Below are 19989 nucleotides of genomic sequence, written 5' to 3'. Positions count from 1 at the left end.
TTTTAGATAAAAGAAAAGAAAGCGAAAATGTAGTTATGGTGTTCTTTCATCTTTCTGTAAAATGAACTATCTTATATAGAAGAGTGAGGCCCCTTACTGAAGGAAGAACGAAATGTCCCAGTTCATGAACTGTACGGAATTATGTGATGTGGCAGTGCTTGAGTTTCATGGACGAATATTCTCACGGCAGCTTTCTTGACGAATTATATCTCACATTGCCTTCTGTTCGCACTTCTAAGAATTTTCAATTTCTGGATTGCTGAATTCTATTTTTATTTTATTTTACAAGCTCATTTTTCTTAATAAAGAGGAATCTCATAGCAATTCATTAAAGTTGACTACATTCAAAGAAAATATGGTGATAATGTTTTGAAATAAGTTGCCATACATTAGTTTATGAGTATATAATACAAAGATGGCATTGCAATTAGATACAAATTGATTTTTGAAAAGAAAAAAAGTAATTTCTCCTAAGATTCAATTAAGTTGATATATCATCCATAATGTGTTAAATTAAGTTTTTTAACATGCTCAATCTCAAATAGAGAATCATCAATTTATATTGCTAAATTACTGCAAATTTTTATATATTATTGTCTATTTTAAAGTTCTTTTCTTAGAGAAAAGCTTTCAAAATTAATATATATAAAGATTTAAAATTAAAAAATAAAATTTTAAAATGAAATAGTTTTTTAGAGATCTAATAAATTAAAATTAAATATTTTACCGGCATATATTAATGGCGTCTTAACATAAATTCTTAGCTGAAAAATTTAGAAATAACAAAAATGAAATATATAAATTTATTAAAATATAATCTATCATTAGGACCAAGTAAAATAAAAACAGAAAAGACCTCTAAGATGTATTTTGCCAAAACTCCAAGCTCTCCCGTGTGTCGCGTTTTCTCTTAAATGCATTTTTTCTCCTTTTACTTTTCTGACAATGCTTTTCTCTATTTAATGACACTAGTTTTTAAAGCAATTTGATAAATATTTTAATTTGTTTTCTTTTGATATTTAAATATTTACTGAAATATATCTTTTTTTTATATTACATATAAGTGTTTAAATATTATAAAATAAAATAAAATTATTTAAATTTTTCTGTGCGAGGAAAATCACTAAAATAACCAGCTAAGGTTCTAATTATGAAGGTTTTGTAGATATAAGTCTAAAAAATAGGAAACAATTTAGAATTGGAAGAAAAACATTAAAATAATTTTAAATATAATTTAGCTTAAAAGTAAGAAAATAAAAAAATAATTATTTCAAATTAATTAATAATATTTTATTAGCTTTTATCATATGGTTTAGTAATTAAAGAGTTGTTGTATCTCACAAGTTTATATTAGAAAATACGAATGCTAATTATTTCAAATTCTTGATAACATCATTTTTTCCGTTGATCCTCACACGTGATACCCGCGCAATCCCTATATCTCCGTTTTTCTAGTTTTAGTTCTGACTCGTTTATTAAATAATTGTCAAAGAGGGCTTCTTAAAGTATTTATTTGCTTCTTTTTTTTTTTTTTCTAAAAAAGAAAAAAAGTTTTTATTTGCTTGTTGCTGCTTTAAGAAATCTTAACTTGGTTGAATTTTATTACTCAATAATTAAAAATCCAATTTGATAGCTTTTTCTATCTACTAATCCTTATTTATCTATTATTTCTTGTTAATTGCTTTATTCTAGTTAAATCACATTAACTTATAAAGTGAATTCACGATTTTAAAAATATTATTTTATATTATGAATAATATCTTTTTAATGTATATATATCTAGAATTAATTTCAATCGTGTCAGATAAAACCGTCACGAGTAGTAAAGCATTATATTAAGAGTTTTAACGCAGCTTAAGATTTAAACTGGAAACCTTATTTAAGCTGGAAAAAACCATCATCATCTCATTTAAACACTCTTACATTGTCACTACACATCACAGAGCGAAAAGACATCTACTTAATTTCATCGTACACTTAATTAAAATTAAATGAATAAAAAAGTGTAGAGTTTAATTAATAGAATTGAGTTTGAATCCAATTAATGTTAAATTAACTTGGTTAGTTGCACCTTTATATGTATAAATTATTTATGTTTCTCATTCCTTAGTGATATGGGATTTCTAACATTTTTTCTAGGGTGCAACTGCAATTTGATTTTAACTGCTAATTATATTTGAAATTGAGATTCTCTCCCTAAAACTTAAAATTTAATTGAAACACACGGCAACACCGGATCAAAGTATTAAGACTGAAAATCTAGACAAAAAACCAGAAAATTAAGAAATCTACTACGATACCATATTATGAATTACATTGCTTAATTAATGTGAGAGTTCAATGAATGAGAAAGTATTAGAGTCAAATGAATAGAATTGGACTTGAATCCAACCAATACCAAAATGACTAAAACTAATTATAAAGTTGTTTGTACTTTAACTCTTGTAAATTATTTATATTTTTTATTTTTAATATTTTGAAATCTCTAATACTCTATCTCAAGTGCAATTAAAATTTGACTTATAAATTTTGAAATCTCAAATACTCAATATTAAAATAATTAGAACTAGCAATTTAACAGGAGTTTTATTTTTATAAATTATTATTTTTTTAATAATATAAAATATCTAACAAGATTTAATTATTGGGCTGCTATGATATATTAAGTGAATTTGATTAGAGAGCAGTTTTCACATTAAATGTGAATGAGAGGCATGTGACATGTGAATGATGGATAAAATGAATGGCTAGATTACTTAAAATAGACTTTAAACCATCTTCGGAGTAAACCCGTTAACAAGGAGACTTAGTCAATATTACCAAACTTTATATAATTTTTTTTTCTTTCCAGAAAAATGCTCAGGCAACTGGGCTCCATTTTAGAGACTCGTAGAAACACATTGTTTCGAGTCTAAATAGGATATGCATCTTGACCAATCCTTTAAGTCGTCTCCTTCCTTAATTTTAGCTGCCTTTGTTCGTATTCTTGTCCTTTTCTTCTTTAATTCTCATGTTTACACAACACTGCTGCGGGATCGCCAATCAGATTTAATTCTACAACCCACACCTTTAAAGTAACAAATTGATAATATTATTTATAAGAAGAGGATAAAAAAATAAAAAAGATTCTAAAATTAATTATTTGTCGGTCAGGGATAAATATCATTGCTTGTCAAGATTTTATGACAAGACTCAAAAACTTTGTTGATCAGCCTGCGATCAGAAAAGCCCCGAGTTTGGTCGTGAATTCTGGACCAGAGGTGATCAGCTAAAAGTCCTGACAGACAGAGAAAGGTACTAGATTGACTCATGTTCGTAAATAGCGGAAATGATATTCTCAACATCTTCTACGAGTAGTTCTTAGTGGTCAACTTAGCTGTCATGCTCTCTTTTCTTTCTTTTATACCATAAATCCCCAGGATTAGGAGCCCTGCATGATATATATATATATATATATAATGGGGGATAAGAGAATGTTTCGTAAGTATACTGTTTTTCTTACTTATGTATTCTTCTGTTCATACGTTAAGTTCAATTTATGCATGGAAAACATCTAACGTTTTATAGATTTTTCAATCAGAATTCCGTATCCAAAATAAATTAAAACATTTGATAATATATCTTAACTCATCTATTCAACCGATGATTAGGTAATTGATGATCTGTCTCATTTCTTACTAATTATTGTCCATATGATACCACATTTGATTAAGACTAGTTTGGCATGCGCTACTCGTACTTCCCATTTTGAACTATTTTATTTTAATTCTTAACTAAGTATGGTTTTAGAAACTTATTTTCAAACGAAAAAGTATAATTTATTTTATGTTCCATTCACATGCTTGTTAAACAGCTACGTAATATTTGCATCATAAATAGAAACAGAGACTCGTCACATCGTGTTGGAATCTACTTCCTCCTGGGTGCATTTCTCATATCACTATTACATTTTTTAATTCATTAATCTAATTATACATTAATGGTTTTATGTTGATAATTAATAGTTATAATAAGTAGTCTTTGTGAACTTACTCTTGCTATAAGTACTTACAAGTACTAATTTAGACACATCAAATCTTTTGCCACAGTCTTTAAATACCTAATGATATTAAAATTCAACTATTATTTTTCTGATTTTATACAATTATGTATCGACTTACTTTCTTTCTTTCAAGACGATTGCCCAATTTGACCAATTACGTGTAATTCTAATCAATTCATTTATTTCGTGAAAACTAAATCGATGTAATGTTTATATAAATTTTAGAGAAAATGATTATGTAAATTAACATGATATTTATTATTGACTTAATTATTATTTAAATTAACCTAAACTGGTAATTAGTCATTAATTTTAATTAAATTAATAAATTAATTAAAATTAGTCAGTTTTTTTTGCATTATAGGACTGCTGTTATTATTTCAATTATAACATTTATAAATAAAATTTAATAAAGCTTTAAATATCTAATACTTATTTATAATATTTTAAAAAATAACAGTAATTAAATATTATTTTTAATTCTTATTACTATAATAATATATAAATTATTTTAAAAATATTTATTAATTTATTTAGTATTACATAAGTACTATTAATATAATTGATATTATTTTTTAAAGATTAGAGGTTATTACATAATTGAAAAATTAATCTATTAATAAATATAATATTAAAACCATAATTTAAAATATTATTTTCAAATAATTAGAAAATTAATTTATTAATTAATATAATATTAAATTATAAAATCTAAATGTTATATTTTAAAATTAAAATCTATGTTTAATTCAAAATGTAATTATTAATTAAAAAATTAAAAATTATATATAAATTTAAATTTTATATATTAAAAATAAATATATGTTTTAAAATAAAAAATATATATATATCAAAATATAAAAGCAATTATATCAAAAGATTTAGATATAATTTATATCAAATTAACTAAACTAGGTCTCTACCAAGATAAAAAAAAGAGTATAGGCCAAAACTATACGAACCCAAAATGTTTAGATTTGAGATGTCCCTTTTTATTTTTTCATAAAAGATTTGGAGTGCCTTTACTCCTTCTTTAAAACGGACATCATAATGAGAAAAGAACCATATATTAGCAAGCATTAAAGAAGATGGATGGCTACCCTTGTCAACGGTTTGGATTAATTTTGAAAGAATTTAGAGTGGGTCATTCTTTTTGTTGTTGTTGAGAATTGTTTGAGACGCTTATAGAAACTTTTATGTAAATAAAGAAACAAGATTTATATTCTTTAGCTTTCGTGTTTATATTTTGAGTTCTTGTTTTAGATGAAAAATCACTTATAAATGTAATTGTTTTACTAAATCATATATTACAATTTAGATATGTAATAAAATGTATGTGTAAAAAGAATCAAATAATCTTTTGGGATTGTTATTATTGACCAAATGAATCCAATAAACAATTTATAGAAATATATTATGAGTGTATTTCACCATTCAATTTTTTTTTCTCATTGAGGTTCATCATTCCAATTTTAATTTTTTTTTGTTATTTAAATATTGGCTACAATATTTATTTTTTCACTACTACAAATATTGGTAAAAAAATATGAAATATGTAAATTTTGATGTAATTGACATTCTCATACCAACGGATGGTAGTTTTTCAAACCTCATGATTAATAACTTACAGTATACTTTCGGTAATATAATTTAGACCAAGTTTATTTCAAATATACAATGGGTGTCATAAAAGTATATGATAAATATAATATAAATATATTTTAAGTATATAAAGGGTATTTTATAGTACATTATGAATATATTCAATTTACATTTAAATATATTTCTATCTAAAAACATCTTCAATGAACAAAAAGACTAAAACTTACACATTTAAAATGAAGTGATAAATTTTTTGCATATGTATATATTATTCATAACAAACGTAAATAAATAAAATTTTTAATTTAAAATATATCTATAAGAAACCGATACCTACTTAGTATCAAAGTTAGTAATCCTATCAATACAGTTATTAATTATTTAATAAAAACTATTTGTTTATCATTGTACAATACGTAAATAAATAAAATTATATAACAATAAAATTAATTTTCTCCTCCAAATCTTCTTTAGCTTATTCACCTCTTTAATACACGATTCAGACTCGCTATCAAAATTTTTATTTTCCTTGGATTTTTCATAAGAAAATAACATGATCGCAAGCATTTTTCTTTATTCGTAAGCTTGTTGTTTTAAAACCACAGTTATACATGATCTTTTTCCTTAAAAAAAAAAACCTATATATATAACTAGTTAAACACAAAAAAAAAAAATTAAGAGATGCTACAAATTTTCTTTTTTGTAAATTTAATAAAAAAATTCTAATAAAATTACATTTTGCTTCTTTAAATTTAAAACTTTAATTGTTTTATGCATGAATTAAAATGATCTAATAAAAAATCGACTGTTTGTGTAAATTCTTAATAAATTATTAAAATAGAATAAGCAATAGTTTTCAAGTAAACACAAAAGTAAGACTAGAATTACCATACAAAAAATACAGTTACAAATATATAGTATACTTCAAATAGATAACGAGTATCTATTATCATTATTATCATAATAACTAAAATCAAAATAATAACAATAAAATAAAAAAATAAAAAACGAGACATAGAGTTCAAGTTTTAATCCCACAAAAAACGACCAGAACTTCTTTTTAGTCTTATTCTCTTATTTTTCTATTTTATATTCTATCTTTACCTTAACTCTCAAACAAAATAGACTTCTTGATCTCTATCTTTATTTTTCAACTTTAATTTATTATTCTCTAGAGGTTTTATCCTAAATAGCTAAAAATTCATCATTAAAGAGTGATAATTTCAAAAACAATTATTTAAATAAATTTTGGGATAAATTCGTTTTGTTGAATGCTGTATTTGCACTGTAATAGTAGCAAAGTCAAACATTAATGTTCTAGATATTAAAAAAATAAAAGGATATAATGAAAGAACAGAGAAAAATAAATTAATAGAAAAGTTTTAAAAGGAGGCGTATAAAGATAAGCCACGTCAAAAAACGTATTTCATAATAATTTCTTTTTTTTTAAATTAAACCGCTGTAAGCCCACAAAGACATTAAAATTAAAAGTACCAAAATATTCGAGGGAACCTTAGTTGGCATTGTCGTGTAAGGACAAAAACGTACAAGACCCAGTAGATGGCCAAAACCCATATTCTCCAGGAAATAAGAAACCCTAATTTGGGCACACTTGACCCCTTTTGTCCAATTGAACATGTTGGAATCGTTAAATTAATTTAATTTCCAGTTATTTAGGCGTAGCATGACTTTGATCCAATTTCTTGGAGCAATAGCGAAGCCTCTGCTATGCTGTAAATAAAAAATAATAATAATATCATTATCATGAAATATCTTTTACCAGAATATAATGGGCCCTTTAATTAAAATGATAGCACGTGGTTTCATCCATGTAGTATTTATGGAGTATATAACACCCACAATATACTTTTATTCAATAAAAGACTGTCGTTTTGATTTACATTTTTCAAATAAGTTAATTTACATTACTTTGAAATATTCATCAGTATAATTTTATATGTGTATTAATATTTTCTTTATTTGTTTATTAATATTATATTCAGGATTCGTTATAATTTTTCAATGTTCCCCATATTTAATTATTTATTTTTATTAATTCTATATATTATAATATAATTGAGGACGGATTTTGCTTGACGAACATATGTCACGATTGTATTCTTTTTAATGTTTCGTTACAATCGAAACTCCTTCTTCGTCAATATGAAACTCTATAAATATTTAATAATCAGTTTGCATGTCAAATTTTAAGTAATATTTTTTTCTCTATATTTCCTTTCAATCAACTCGAACAATAATTTTTTTTATTGTCCTAATTGTGCATCAGCTATATATCTTTACTTACTCCTTTTTACACTAACTCATTCTCAAGGCATAGTCATTATATAGATTATAAGCTTCCTTAACAGATTCCACAAAATAGTCCTAATAAATTATCAGTAAAAAAGAAAGTTGTGGAATGAATTGTTAAAGAATAAAAGTAATAAACATTATAACGATATTAAATGAATTTTAAACCTACACATAGTGAACATTAAAAATAAAAGTAATAAACATTAAACATACATGTAATTGACATTACAACTACAAGCAATAAATATAAAATCATTAATGAAACACAATAACTAATAATTAATAAAATAATGTATGTGTAAATGAAGAAGTTTTGTAATCTAATTTACATAAGTAAAACAAATAATTATAAAATAATAAGAATACACCCTTAATTTATTTTAAATAAATAAAATAAATATACAACTTAATCTATTTTAAATAATTAAAATAAAAAATCAAATATACATCCTTAATTTATCTTATTCTAAAAGAAATCATCATAAATCTATTTGATTTGATTTGATTTTATATTTATCAACTTCTTAATTACATAATAATTTAAAAAATGAAAAATTAATTAATTCAGTCTAAATGGATTAATTTTAAAAAAATTAAAATAATTTGGAGTATTTTTTTAACTTATTTTAATAAATTTGTGATTAAGAAAATAAAATACAAATAAAGAAAAAGATTACCATAATAAAAAGAACAAAAAAAAATGAAAATGTGCAAAATCAAATTTTAAAAAGGTACCCAAAAGCCAAAAGTACATCAATTTATAATTTTAAATAACTAGTTTAAAATGAGATATCACTAATACAAGTGACACACTATTTGCGTCCCCAAGGCCATATAGCTCTATGGTCTCAGATACATCCTCTAATTTCTGTACAAGAAATGTTTGGGTTTGCGAATTTATAAAACAATAAAACTATAAGGAATAAGGTTAAATAGTGTTCTGTATTCGTACCTCATGGCCAAATAAATCTAAAATTGATTTTTTTAATAAATAGATTTAAATTCTTTATTTAAGAATCAAATAGATCTAAATTTTTAAAAAATACAGACGTGTCTATCATACTTCTAATTTAAATTAGTTAAATAAATAAAAATTTAAAGAAATATTAATTTTAATATTGAAAATTAAACTTTTAAATTCTTATAAATTAAAAATTATTTTTATTTTATTAAAAAAAATCAAAATTAACAATTGTTGCCGTTATTTTACTAACATCGCCCGACTTTGCCAAACCATTGTCATTAATCTCATTAAATTTAATGAAATTTTAGATCTATTTAGCTTTTAAATAGAGGTCATGAGTTTATTTAGTAAAATAATTAAAATTGAACTCATGTAGCCTCCAGGTAAAAGTTTGAGGGGGTATTCGATACTTTGCCCAAACTATAAAGCTTAAGTTGAGAAGAGGCCTAAGTCAAGCAGAGAACAGAAGGCTAAAAGATGATGCACCGGTTGAGGCCAGCTTGGGAAAATATGGACCTCATAATCATGCAAAAGATGGTGCACCGGTTGGTCTCAGACTTCTTTATTTTATTTTATTTTTGAATTATTAATCAGCTCTAACAGGTTTTAGAATTCGGGAGACCTTAAAGACAACTTCAGCTATACTGGGTTAGTATATAATCAAAGATTTTATTCTTGTTTTGCTCTTCTTCTTTATTCTAATTGTCTTTCAACAAGAGTAAGTTTCTTCACTCCAGTTATTGGATTCAAACAAAAAATGTATTGCTTAGAGTAATTTAAATAAAGAGGCTGGATTTATCTTAGTCGAAGGCCCAGCTCTGGAGTTCAACAAAAACTTGAAATAATGGGCAAACTTCTTCTTCTTCCTTTGTTATTTTTTATTTATTTACATAATATATAGATATTAATTATGAATGTAATATCTTGAAGGGTTTTCTAGAGGGTCCAAAAAACACAAGAGAAATGAGATCATGAATTGATTTTCGATGTTACCTATTTTTCCAAAATGAAGCAGTGATGGTCAAGTATCATTAGAAAGTCTTTTTGTTCTCTTACCTAAGGAAGGAAACATATTATAGGGCTTAATTAATTTGGCATATCAAAAAGATGTGATATTCCTCCTGGATGGATATTGGGCGGTATAATAGGGTCCCATTGTCAACTATCCAATACACCATTTCTGTTTTCTGAGGTACCCATTGTTGTCATGATTCATGACCTTTTTCATCACAAACAAATGCCCTTTTATTTTTACGTCTTATCAGTTATCCCTTCTTTACAATTACATTCATTGATGACCCTTTAATCGTTTTTCTTTTTTAGTAAATGCACTAGTAAACTTCTTTTTTTTTTTTTAGTACAATAATGATGCATCTTAATTTGGACTTGAAATCTCAATTCTTTTTTTCTTCTTTTACTTTATATAATCAAAATTTAAAGATTATTATTGTCAGTGCCAAATTACACATAAAACGTACCAATTATGTTTAAGGTGTTTTTTTTTTTTTTAAATTGTAACTTTGTTATAGTTGTTTGTTTGCTTTATTTCTAGTTTATGAAGTTCTTATTTAATAACCTAATGGTGGTTAATTAATGAACAATCTTTACTTTACTTTTTTAAAAATAAAATTACCATAGAATTTCCGTTACATTTAAAATCTAATCGTTCTTAGCTTCAATAGTTAAATGGAGGCACCGAGCGCAGTAGTGTTTCATGAGCCATGGCCGAAAGGATTTAATTATAACAAGAGTCAATTTTATGTTGAGATCAGCCTCCCATGTTTACCATGTTCCACATGATTATGATAAGTTGTCATTAGTGGATAACATACGGTCCAAATTATTCTTCCACTTGTTTTATATGTTCTAATTCCTCAGTTCTATTTTCTTAAAAGTTATTGAAAAAAAGAAAAAAGAAAAAGAAAAGGATGGTAAAAGCTCAGGTTACATATACTGGTGTCTGAAAGGGAATAAAAAGGAGAGAAATAAAAGGTTAGGAAGTCAAAAAGAAAAAGGAAAATGTGCAGATGCATACAAGAAAATTAGGTACCTGATTCTTTCTGGAATTAATCACACCTTCAAGCAACACTGCACATGGCTTTTAGTGTGCTTGCAAGTTTGTTATTAACATTAAAAAGACAAGCAGACGAAGCCATCACCGTATACAAATCTTTAGCAAATTTATAGATACTGATTAAAGAGATAAGTATTCTTTCAAGTATACAGTAATCACTTTAATAGAGCAATATGTTAGTTATCATTTTCATTGTCTAATTGTGTGTAAACACACACATACATATATATATTTTAATTGTAGGAAAACAAAAAGTAATTGATATAAAGACCTCACCTGTATGATTTACTTACACTGGATTAATTTAATTGAAAGCCTTCTAACGAGTTCCTTTATGTAAAAATCAAATCCCTGAAAACACAGTCGCTTGGCCTGAAAATGTAGGCAAGAAATGAAATGTTTCCCTGGAGAGTTTCTTGATGACTTTCTTTATGATCTTCATCCTGAAGCACTTCACATGCATATATATATATATATATATGTATGTATGTATATAGATGACATGTACCATGTATGTGATAGTTACGTATACGATTCCGTCCCTTTATATTCGATCCCTCCTTAAGAGTTCCAGTTCATGCTTGGAAGCTGAAACTGTTGTCTCAAAACACCATCACCGAGAGAGCCAATAAAAGTATTTGAATGAAATGGTGCACCGGCTTGAGGAAGCTGGCTTAGCAAAGAAACAAAAGAGGTGTTATCCTCAGTGCCAGTGCTACAGCTATTAAGATCACCGTGAAAACGCTTTCCGGAAGAAGCCGCAGCAATGGATGATCCTGCGATAGCTTCATGATTCCAGTACTGAGATGGGATTACACGTTTTATTGCAAGAGGGTTAGAAGTAGAAATTGAGGCGATGGACATATGTTGTTTTGGGCTTGAAGAGGGAAACTGATGAGAGACTGAACTATTTTGCATACCATCACCTCCTGTTAGTATTCCTTCAAAGAAATTCTCTTCATTGTCAAGTACAGAACCGTAAGCATGTGCAGGTTTTGAAACTGATGAAGAAGCAGGTTTTGGGTTTATTGGCAGTGTCGCAAGAAATCCTTCCATTGAATCTTCCTTGTCCCTATCCATAGTTCTTTGTGAGTTGTTCTTCTTGTAAATCCGGCATAAGACCCAATCATCAAGCTATATATAAACAAGAAAAAGAGCCATGATAACCAGCACCATATATATTTATATATAATTAGCACAGCTTAATTAATTGAAAGAAATCTAAAATTAAATGATGATGTAACAAACATACCCTTAAAGACCCTTTCTTGTTAGCTAGATCAAAACCAGGAGGCTTTGAGCTAGAATTGTTATTATCGACAAGGCGATATTCATGCATAATCCAATTCGTCTTAATTCCCTTTGGAGGTTTACCACCATAAAAGACAAGTGCCTTCTTGACACCAACCTTTTGAGCTCCATTAGATGCAAGTATCGGCTTATCTGTTCCAGTTGCTTTCCAGTACCCTGAAGTTGCAGCCCGGTTAGGCCTAGCCCCGTTCGGGTACTTGCGATCTCTTGGACTGAAAAAATACCATTCCTGCTCTCCAAATGTAGCCTTGCCTATACACGAATTACCAATTCAAGAAAGTCAATCAAGTGTGTTTCATAAATAGGAAAAGAAAAGTCCTAAATACCATATTATGATTCAACAAGGATTACATAGAAATCACATACTCGGTAGCTCCCAGGGATCAAATTTGTACAGATCAACCTCCGCAATAATGGTGACAGGAAGTGGAGCTGATGCAGCCTTCTTTTTAAGATAGTGGACTACTAGTTCTTCATCGGTCGGGTGGAACCTGAAGCCTGGCGGCAGGTGGGGGTGCTGCGAACCAGAGGATGAATCAGTACTCTCCATGAATTTTTCGGCAGCGAAATCCAAGAATTAATATAAAAGCCTTATGAATTGAATGAATTATTTATATGAAAAGATTAGGTTACATATTTATCAAGGGCTGTTAGGCAACTCAGCGCGAATGTGCCAAATGGAGAGGACGGATGATCGAGTGACACGTAGAAGAGCGAAGACACGGAGGCGAGGACACGTGTTAAGAACGTGGGTCAGTGGGGACCACAAAGAAGGAAGAGGGGGGGGCAAAAGAAAACAGAAAAATAAGGGAAGAGGCAGGAATTATGGGTCGGAGGTTTTGAACTGCCTTATACGCCTTTCGTGTCATGCTTTTCTTATGCAATAGCCCACACACCCCAGTCCAAATATTCATTTTTCTTTTTTTTTTTTTTCCAGTGTGTGGACTTGCACGTGTGCACATGCTACGGATCCTGTCCTCTTTTTCTTTTTTTTTTGTTTTTTTGTAATATTTATTATTAGGTCAAAACTACCCCCTGAAACTATTTGCAACAAAGTTTAATTAAGCCCTCGACGGAAATTTAGAGCTGTGTGCTCATTCGTTTTTATTTCAGAGATGGATTTAAGTATAAGAGACCATTGTATTATGAAAATGTCATTCCAATTATGCTTTGTTCATTGAGAGATGGGGTTTGTTTTTATAATTATCCCTTTTAATATTGTCAATTTATAAACAGTTGCTATTGCCTAGCTTTATCTAATTTTACTGTCTCAGTTATTTTATTGCACAGTCATATTCTTATATATTTACCAAGTGATGCATTTAAGGGTAATAAAAACAAAAGATGTGACGAAGAAGAAGAAGTGGTAGACACATCTTATGACCATGTTCAGCATTGAAATATCCATATCTTTTTCTACGTGGTGCAAATCATACTCAGATTAGACCAAAGGCAATGTCACCTCATGCTCTTTTCACCATACCAAGCCTTATATGTATTTCTGAACCTATATGCATGTATATATATATGATTAATTCTATGCATAACTAATATTTCCCTCATTTCATTTTAATTGTCATTTATTAGTAGTTCATTCGAATTAAGAAAGCATATCTGTATTAGATTAAATTAAAAGTTAGAGTGTTAAAAGTGCATTTGTCCGCAAGAAGCTCCTAATAAACCTAATGGCTAATGCTAATACTTGTTTTGAGTACACTAATAAATTTTAGGTATCTTCTTGGCTTTTGCATGATCTTAAAATTTAATATAGAAATTAGTTTATGTGCAGTTTTGTCATCCACGACCATCGGATCCTTGGCTAAGAGTGATGGGTGTATGTGAACGGAGAGTATAAGATGATGCAAGAAAGATTCAGTTTGCGACAAGGATCAATTATAAATTAAAGATAGAACAGTTTCCTTCACCTTTCAGACTTTCTTACAGAACCCACTAAATATCCTTTAGCTTATGTAAAGCTAATGATCTCGTTCTCAATATATATATATATAGATATATATGTTTATACTAATGATCTAATCAAAGCTCTGTAACACACACACACACCCATCTTTTTAACGTGCGAAAAAATAAAGAAGAAGGTCAGATTCAAAACGTGTTGCATATATTGTATTCTGCACTTGCTGACATTTTTTTCTTAACACTTTTCCTCTCCTTCCATGTACTCTTACCATTGTTACTCCCAATATGTAAGTTATATAATCAGACGTTCACCAGCAGTGCCTAGCTACCGCCACCTTATTTTCTTTTTCTTACATGTCATGAGCACTATATATTGCTTTTATGAACCCATTAAAAATCTATGTTTCTAACTTTTTTCTCAAAAGAAACCTCCAACCTAATCTGATTGATCTATGTTACTAACGAGGAATTCATATGATAAACTCTGTTGCTACTATCACTTTCTATTTATTATAAAGTGATAGTAAGAAAATCTTTTGGCCCTATTAACTTTGAATATTTTGTGTTTTTATTGACGATTTTGAAACGGTTCACTATATATATTAAAAAAAAAGCAAGTGAATATCTATAGAAAAGAAATAGAAAATTATAAAATGCAAATAAACGATGGTCCAGTAGATAGATTGACTAATTCAATAGTCTAATTTATTTTTATTTTGTTACGTACAAACTCTTAATTTCTGTTTTGTCCATACAAGTAAGATTTTGCCAGTGAACGCTGCTAAATTAGAAATAGGGAAGGGGATGGAATCTAAGCATAAGAGAAAATAGGGGATCAGGTATACAAATTTTCAACGAGTAACCTTCTAGAGAATAACACACACACACACACACACACCTGGAAGTACATGATTTAAAATTTTAAGTCCAACAATTTGTACCCTTTACTCAAATAATTATTTCTTTTATCTTTCACTTTCTTAGCCAATTGAATGACCAATCGACCACAAATTTTTTGGTACGTAATTACTAAGTACACCAGCAGCAAAACACATATTGATTTAGATAAATGATTCAGTAATCGAATTATTATATATTTCATTTCACTTGAATTATTTGCCCCAATACTTTACTCTTTTTTTTTTTGTCAATTTTAATTGGTGTAGTTTGAGGGGTTGAGAAAAAGATATTCAACAAAATATACAGTTTAGAAATATTAAAATATTTGAATTCACTGATCCATTCTCATAAAAACTTTAATACTTTTACATATTCAGTATTTTTATTTTTATTTTTTTAAAATTATTTTTCTCCTTTATTATATATTCCTATCGGATTCATCTTATATCAGTAAATCGGTACGTATTTCACTATTCTTGCACCTCTTTTCAACTTTCTCTCTCTTTTTCTTTTGTTGATAAACTGAATGTATATGACAAATTTGTTAAACCTTACATATATAAAATGATAATTTCATTATTATTTGCATATAAATGAGTAATCGATGAGAATATATCTCGATTCCTATCTTTTAATTATAGTGAAACTAATTTCTTGATATTCCTGTAACTAGACCTGCATAATGTAACTGCAGTATGGGTTTATAATCTGAATTTTCAGTTAAATTCAACATGCTCATAACCAAGTTGCTACTTATTATGTTCAACGAACATGGTCAAAAGAACATGGATTATCAGTGCAGTACATAATGACATCAATGGTATTTGAAGGCTTTCAACGTACAATTAACTTGGAAACCTACCTTATGTGAACCAGCTTGACATATTAAATTACTTTTGAAATGATGCATGTCCCTTATTCAAAGTCATTTACTACCAAAAGTGTTGTGAAAAAATCCAATTGAAAAATGAAATGGGAGACAGAAGAAAGAAGATACAGTGACATGTTTGGCCATTGACTATAACTTTTCAATATTATCGAGAAGGAGGCAGCCGCTAGATTTTCTTTTGTCTTACCAGAAATGTGGTACCCTAATCTAAACTTAAGGGTCAAGGAAAATATCACTTGCCATATTCTGAATAAAGTTCACAAAAATAATGGCTCCTGTTTTCTTTCAATTAGTTATGATAAGGATCACAAATATCACCAAATTTTTAGGCCAGTGAGTTGATTATTGAGGAAAATTGTCGGTACCTCCTGATGTATTGCTTATAAACTTTTGGATGCTTAATACAAATCATTTGTGCTTGACACTGGAGCAGTAAAACAATAATACATATTTATAAATTTTAAAATTATTTTATGAATTTTATTCGTTTAATAATGGAGTGTCATACATCCAAACTAAACATCATAAAAAAATCACAGGTAACACCCAATAATGATAATAATAATAATAATAATAATAATAATAATGTGGAACATGTAGTTTAACTCCTACTTTTTGGATTTACTTTCTGACCCTTTTATTGCTGAATCTAAACATTAATTACTGGCTGTAGGAAATGTGTTTGCTAATCAATTATAGTATTTCGGCTCTGCTTAAGAAGATGAAAATTAATGTTAAAAGCAAGGTAAGATTTAAGTTCATCCTGGTTATTACCCCGCCTAAGCTAAGACATATAGAACAAAAGGGCGACGGTCCAAACTCCAAACCATACATAACTTTAAAATTATTGGACCGACAGCATTTCCACTCCAAAATTATGGCAAGTAAAGATGATGGCTTGTTTCTATTTGTTGAAGACAGTAAACATAAAGCATAAGAAAAGGAGCCTCGGACACTGCACAGGTAAAAAAGTCTGTGCAAGGTTACTCATCACAGGCTACCAAAAAAGGGAGCAACCATCCATGTAACAGGGAAATGTCACTTCAACCTTTCCTAGAAATAGAAAGGGAAGTTGGACATAGTTTACAAGGCAACCAGTATATAGATTAGGCTACCGTTGCATCTTGTGTATATATACTCAAACAATAAATTGTAATATCAGAATTCTACAAATAATAAAATCAATTTCTTCACAGATTACTTCATTTCAACATGGTATTAGAGCAGGTTTCAGACCTGTGAAGCATTAATCAAAGAAAAACAAAAGTCAACCCCACAATTCCTCAAAATTCATTTCAGAAATTCATTGTGTCTCAAAATGATAACAAATTGACCGGTATAATTTTGAAAGGTAATCAAAATTACTTCGAATGGTCAAAATCTGTTTACATCGGCCTCAGTGGCAAGAGAAAACTAGGGTTTATTACAAGGACAAGATCCAGATCCAAACCAGAAAGGCCAGAAGCCCCGACAGAAGAAGAAGCAGAAAGAATAGAAGAATGGCAAACAACAGACCACATGGTCATGTCAATGCTAACCAACACAACGGAGCCCCGAATATCTAGGTTATGCATGCTGTTAGGATCATTAGAGGCCATATGGATAAAAATGAAAGGGCTATACGGGCATCAACAGAATTTTCCACACATATTCAACCTCAAGCAAGAACTTGCACAAATCACATAAGGGACAAAAAGTGGCTCAGAATATGCCACAGAAATTCTTACCAGATGGGAAGAACTTCAAAACTATCTTCTCCCGACAACTGACTCACAAGAAATCCAGAAAAGAACTAAACAGGACTTGGTATACACTTACCTGGGAGGATTAGACTCAAGCTACGAAAGCTTGAGGTCGCAAATCCTCCTGTCGACCGAGCTCCCGAACATTGATGCGGTAATAGCAATCATCCAGCGAGAAGAGACTCGTAGAAGCCTAATGATTGTCTCTCTCTCACTCGAAGCTGCCGAAAACCGTGCTTGCTCCACTCGATGCCTCCCGACTCACGATACAGCTCGACTAAGGGGAGAACCGAGCAGCATCGAATGATGTGACCACTGTAAAAAATAGAGCCACCATCATGACGCTTGTTGGCATCTTCACCCCCAGCTAAAGCCTAATCGGGGATAGGAGAGAGGAGGGGCGAGGCGAGGAGGCAGAGGAGACAGGAGAGATAAGGGATTTAGGTTTGGCAGAGCAGCTGGGAGAGAAGAGGAAGAAAAAAACCCTAATGACAGGTGTGGATATGATAGGTTTTATGCGGGGTTCGAAACACATATGACCCGACCCGGACAACAGACCCAACCCAGGTCTGAAGTTCACCTGGTGATCCAACCTGATTCATCTACTCCAACCCGACCCGATTTTATTAACCTGACCCGACCCGGTTTGGCTGACTCGACCCGACCCGGTCCATCTGATCCGACCCGGTAGTCTCCAACATGCATCTTACCCATTTGTTGTCCTAAATCCAAGCCCTGGTCCAACAGCAGTCAAATGGGTCAGGTTTGGTATCTCATTCTTCTCTAAAAATTGCTAATTTTTGTCAAAATAATCACTGGATCATTGATTCCTGAGCTACCGATCACATGTCTTGGAATCCAATCAATCTGTAAAATTTTGCACCCATTGTTGATTTTACAACATGTGACAGTCGCTAATGGGAATCATGTCACTATATCTGACTAAGGCACTGCCACCTTGCTTAATAAACAAATACCTAATGTGTTATTACTACCTGATTTTAAATCGAATTTATTATCTGTTGCTAAAATAACCCGTGATTTAAATTGCAATGTAATTTTCTTACCATCCACAATAAACTTTCATGATCGAGTTACAGGAAAGACGTTTGGTCAAGAGCGCCTAGAAAATGGCCTGTATTACCTTAGCGACCCAACCAGCCAATGTCTCACAGCCTCTCCTACTGTCAATCAAGGCATATTGATGCATTGGCGGTTTGGGCATCCATCTGATTCTGTCTTGAATAATCTATTTTATTTTTTAAATTAAATTCTAGTTGTTGTGATGTGTGCAAATTTTCAAAACATACTCGATTACCTTTTTTCTTATCTTCTATTGTTTCTACCAAACCTTTTGAATTAATTAATTCGGATGTTTGGGGTCCTGCACCCATTGAATCATATAATCATTACAGATATTTCGTTACATTTATTGAAGACTATTCCCACACTACTTGGGTCTTCTTGCTCAAAGGAAAAATGAGGTCTTTACTTACTTTTAAGACTTTTTTCACTTTGTTCAAAACCAGTACGATGCAAAAATTAAGATCTTTATATCAGATAATGGTACTGAGTATATCAATAAATATTTCACTGACTTTTTTAAACAAAAGGGCATCCTGCATCAAACTACGTCTATTAACACTCCTGAACAAAACGGGGTTTCTGAAAGAAAAAATCGTCATCTTCTAAAAGTCACTAGAACCTTACTTTTTCAAAATCATGTTCCTAATACCTATTGGTTTGATGCCATTCTTACTGCTACATATCTGATCAACCGCCTCCCAAGTGTCACCTTACAGAATCTAAGTCCATTAGAATTTCTGAAAGGTCAAAAAATAGAATTGGGACACATCAGAGTTTTTAGATGCATTTGTTACGTTCATATCAATCGTCATCACAAATTTGACAGAAGTTCAGTCAAAACCATATTCTTAGGGTACTCCTCCCAAAAAAAAAAAGGGTATAAATGTTATGATCCCACCTCTCACAAAACATATATCTCTCGAGATGTTTCCTTCATTGAAACTGAACCTTATTATCCGCGTCCCTGTCACAACTCCCACTCACACCCTTATGGGCCACACACTCCGTTGTTTCCGCATAATTTTGTTTTTTCTGACAGCTATCATCACGATCAAGGTGCTCACTCTGAGGGGGAGCCATCTATTTCCTCAAGCACAATTCCTTCAGGGGGAGGAAGTGAAAGCACCAACTTAGAAGACGAACCTG

General features: G+C 29.7%; 1 protein-coding gene across 1 annotated transcript; it reads right to left on the bottom strand.

Moving 5' to 3' along the window:
* Positions 1–11082: 11082 nt before the first annotated feature.
* Positions 11083–12910, bottom strand: LOC8275575 (NAC transcription factor 25). Its single transcript, XM_002518962.4, has 3 exons — positions 12673–12910; positions 12248–12558; positions 11083–12129 (listed from the first exon to the last, which is right to left on the bottom strand). The coding sequence occupies exons 1-3, from the start codon at positions 12854–12856 to the stop codon at positions 11557–11559; spliced, it is 1068 nt and encodes a 355-aa protein (XP_002519008.1). The 5' UTR covers positions 12857–12910; the 3' UTR covers positions 11083–11556.
* Positions 12911–19989: the final 7079 nt, after the last annotated feature.

The sequence above is a fragment of the Ricinus communis genome, chromosome 5, assembly GCF_019578655.1.
Source record: "Ricinus communis isolate WT05 ecotype wild-type chromosome 5, ASM1957865v1, whole genome shotgun sequence".
NCBI classification, from domain to species: domain Eukaryota; kingdom Viridiplantae; phylum Streptophyta; class Magnoliopsida; order Malpighiales; family Euphorbiaceae; genus Ricinus; species Ricinus communis.
Note: the sequence above shows the minus strand (reverse complement) of the source record. Positions and strands in the feature narration are given on the sequence as shown.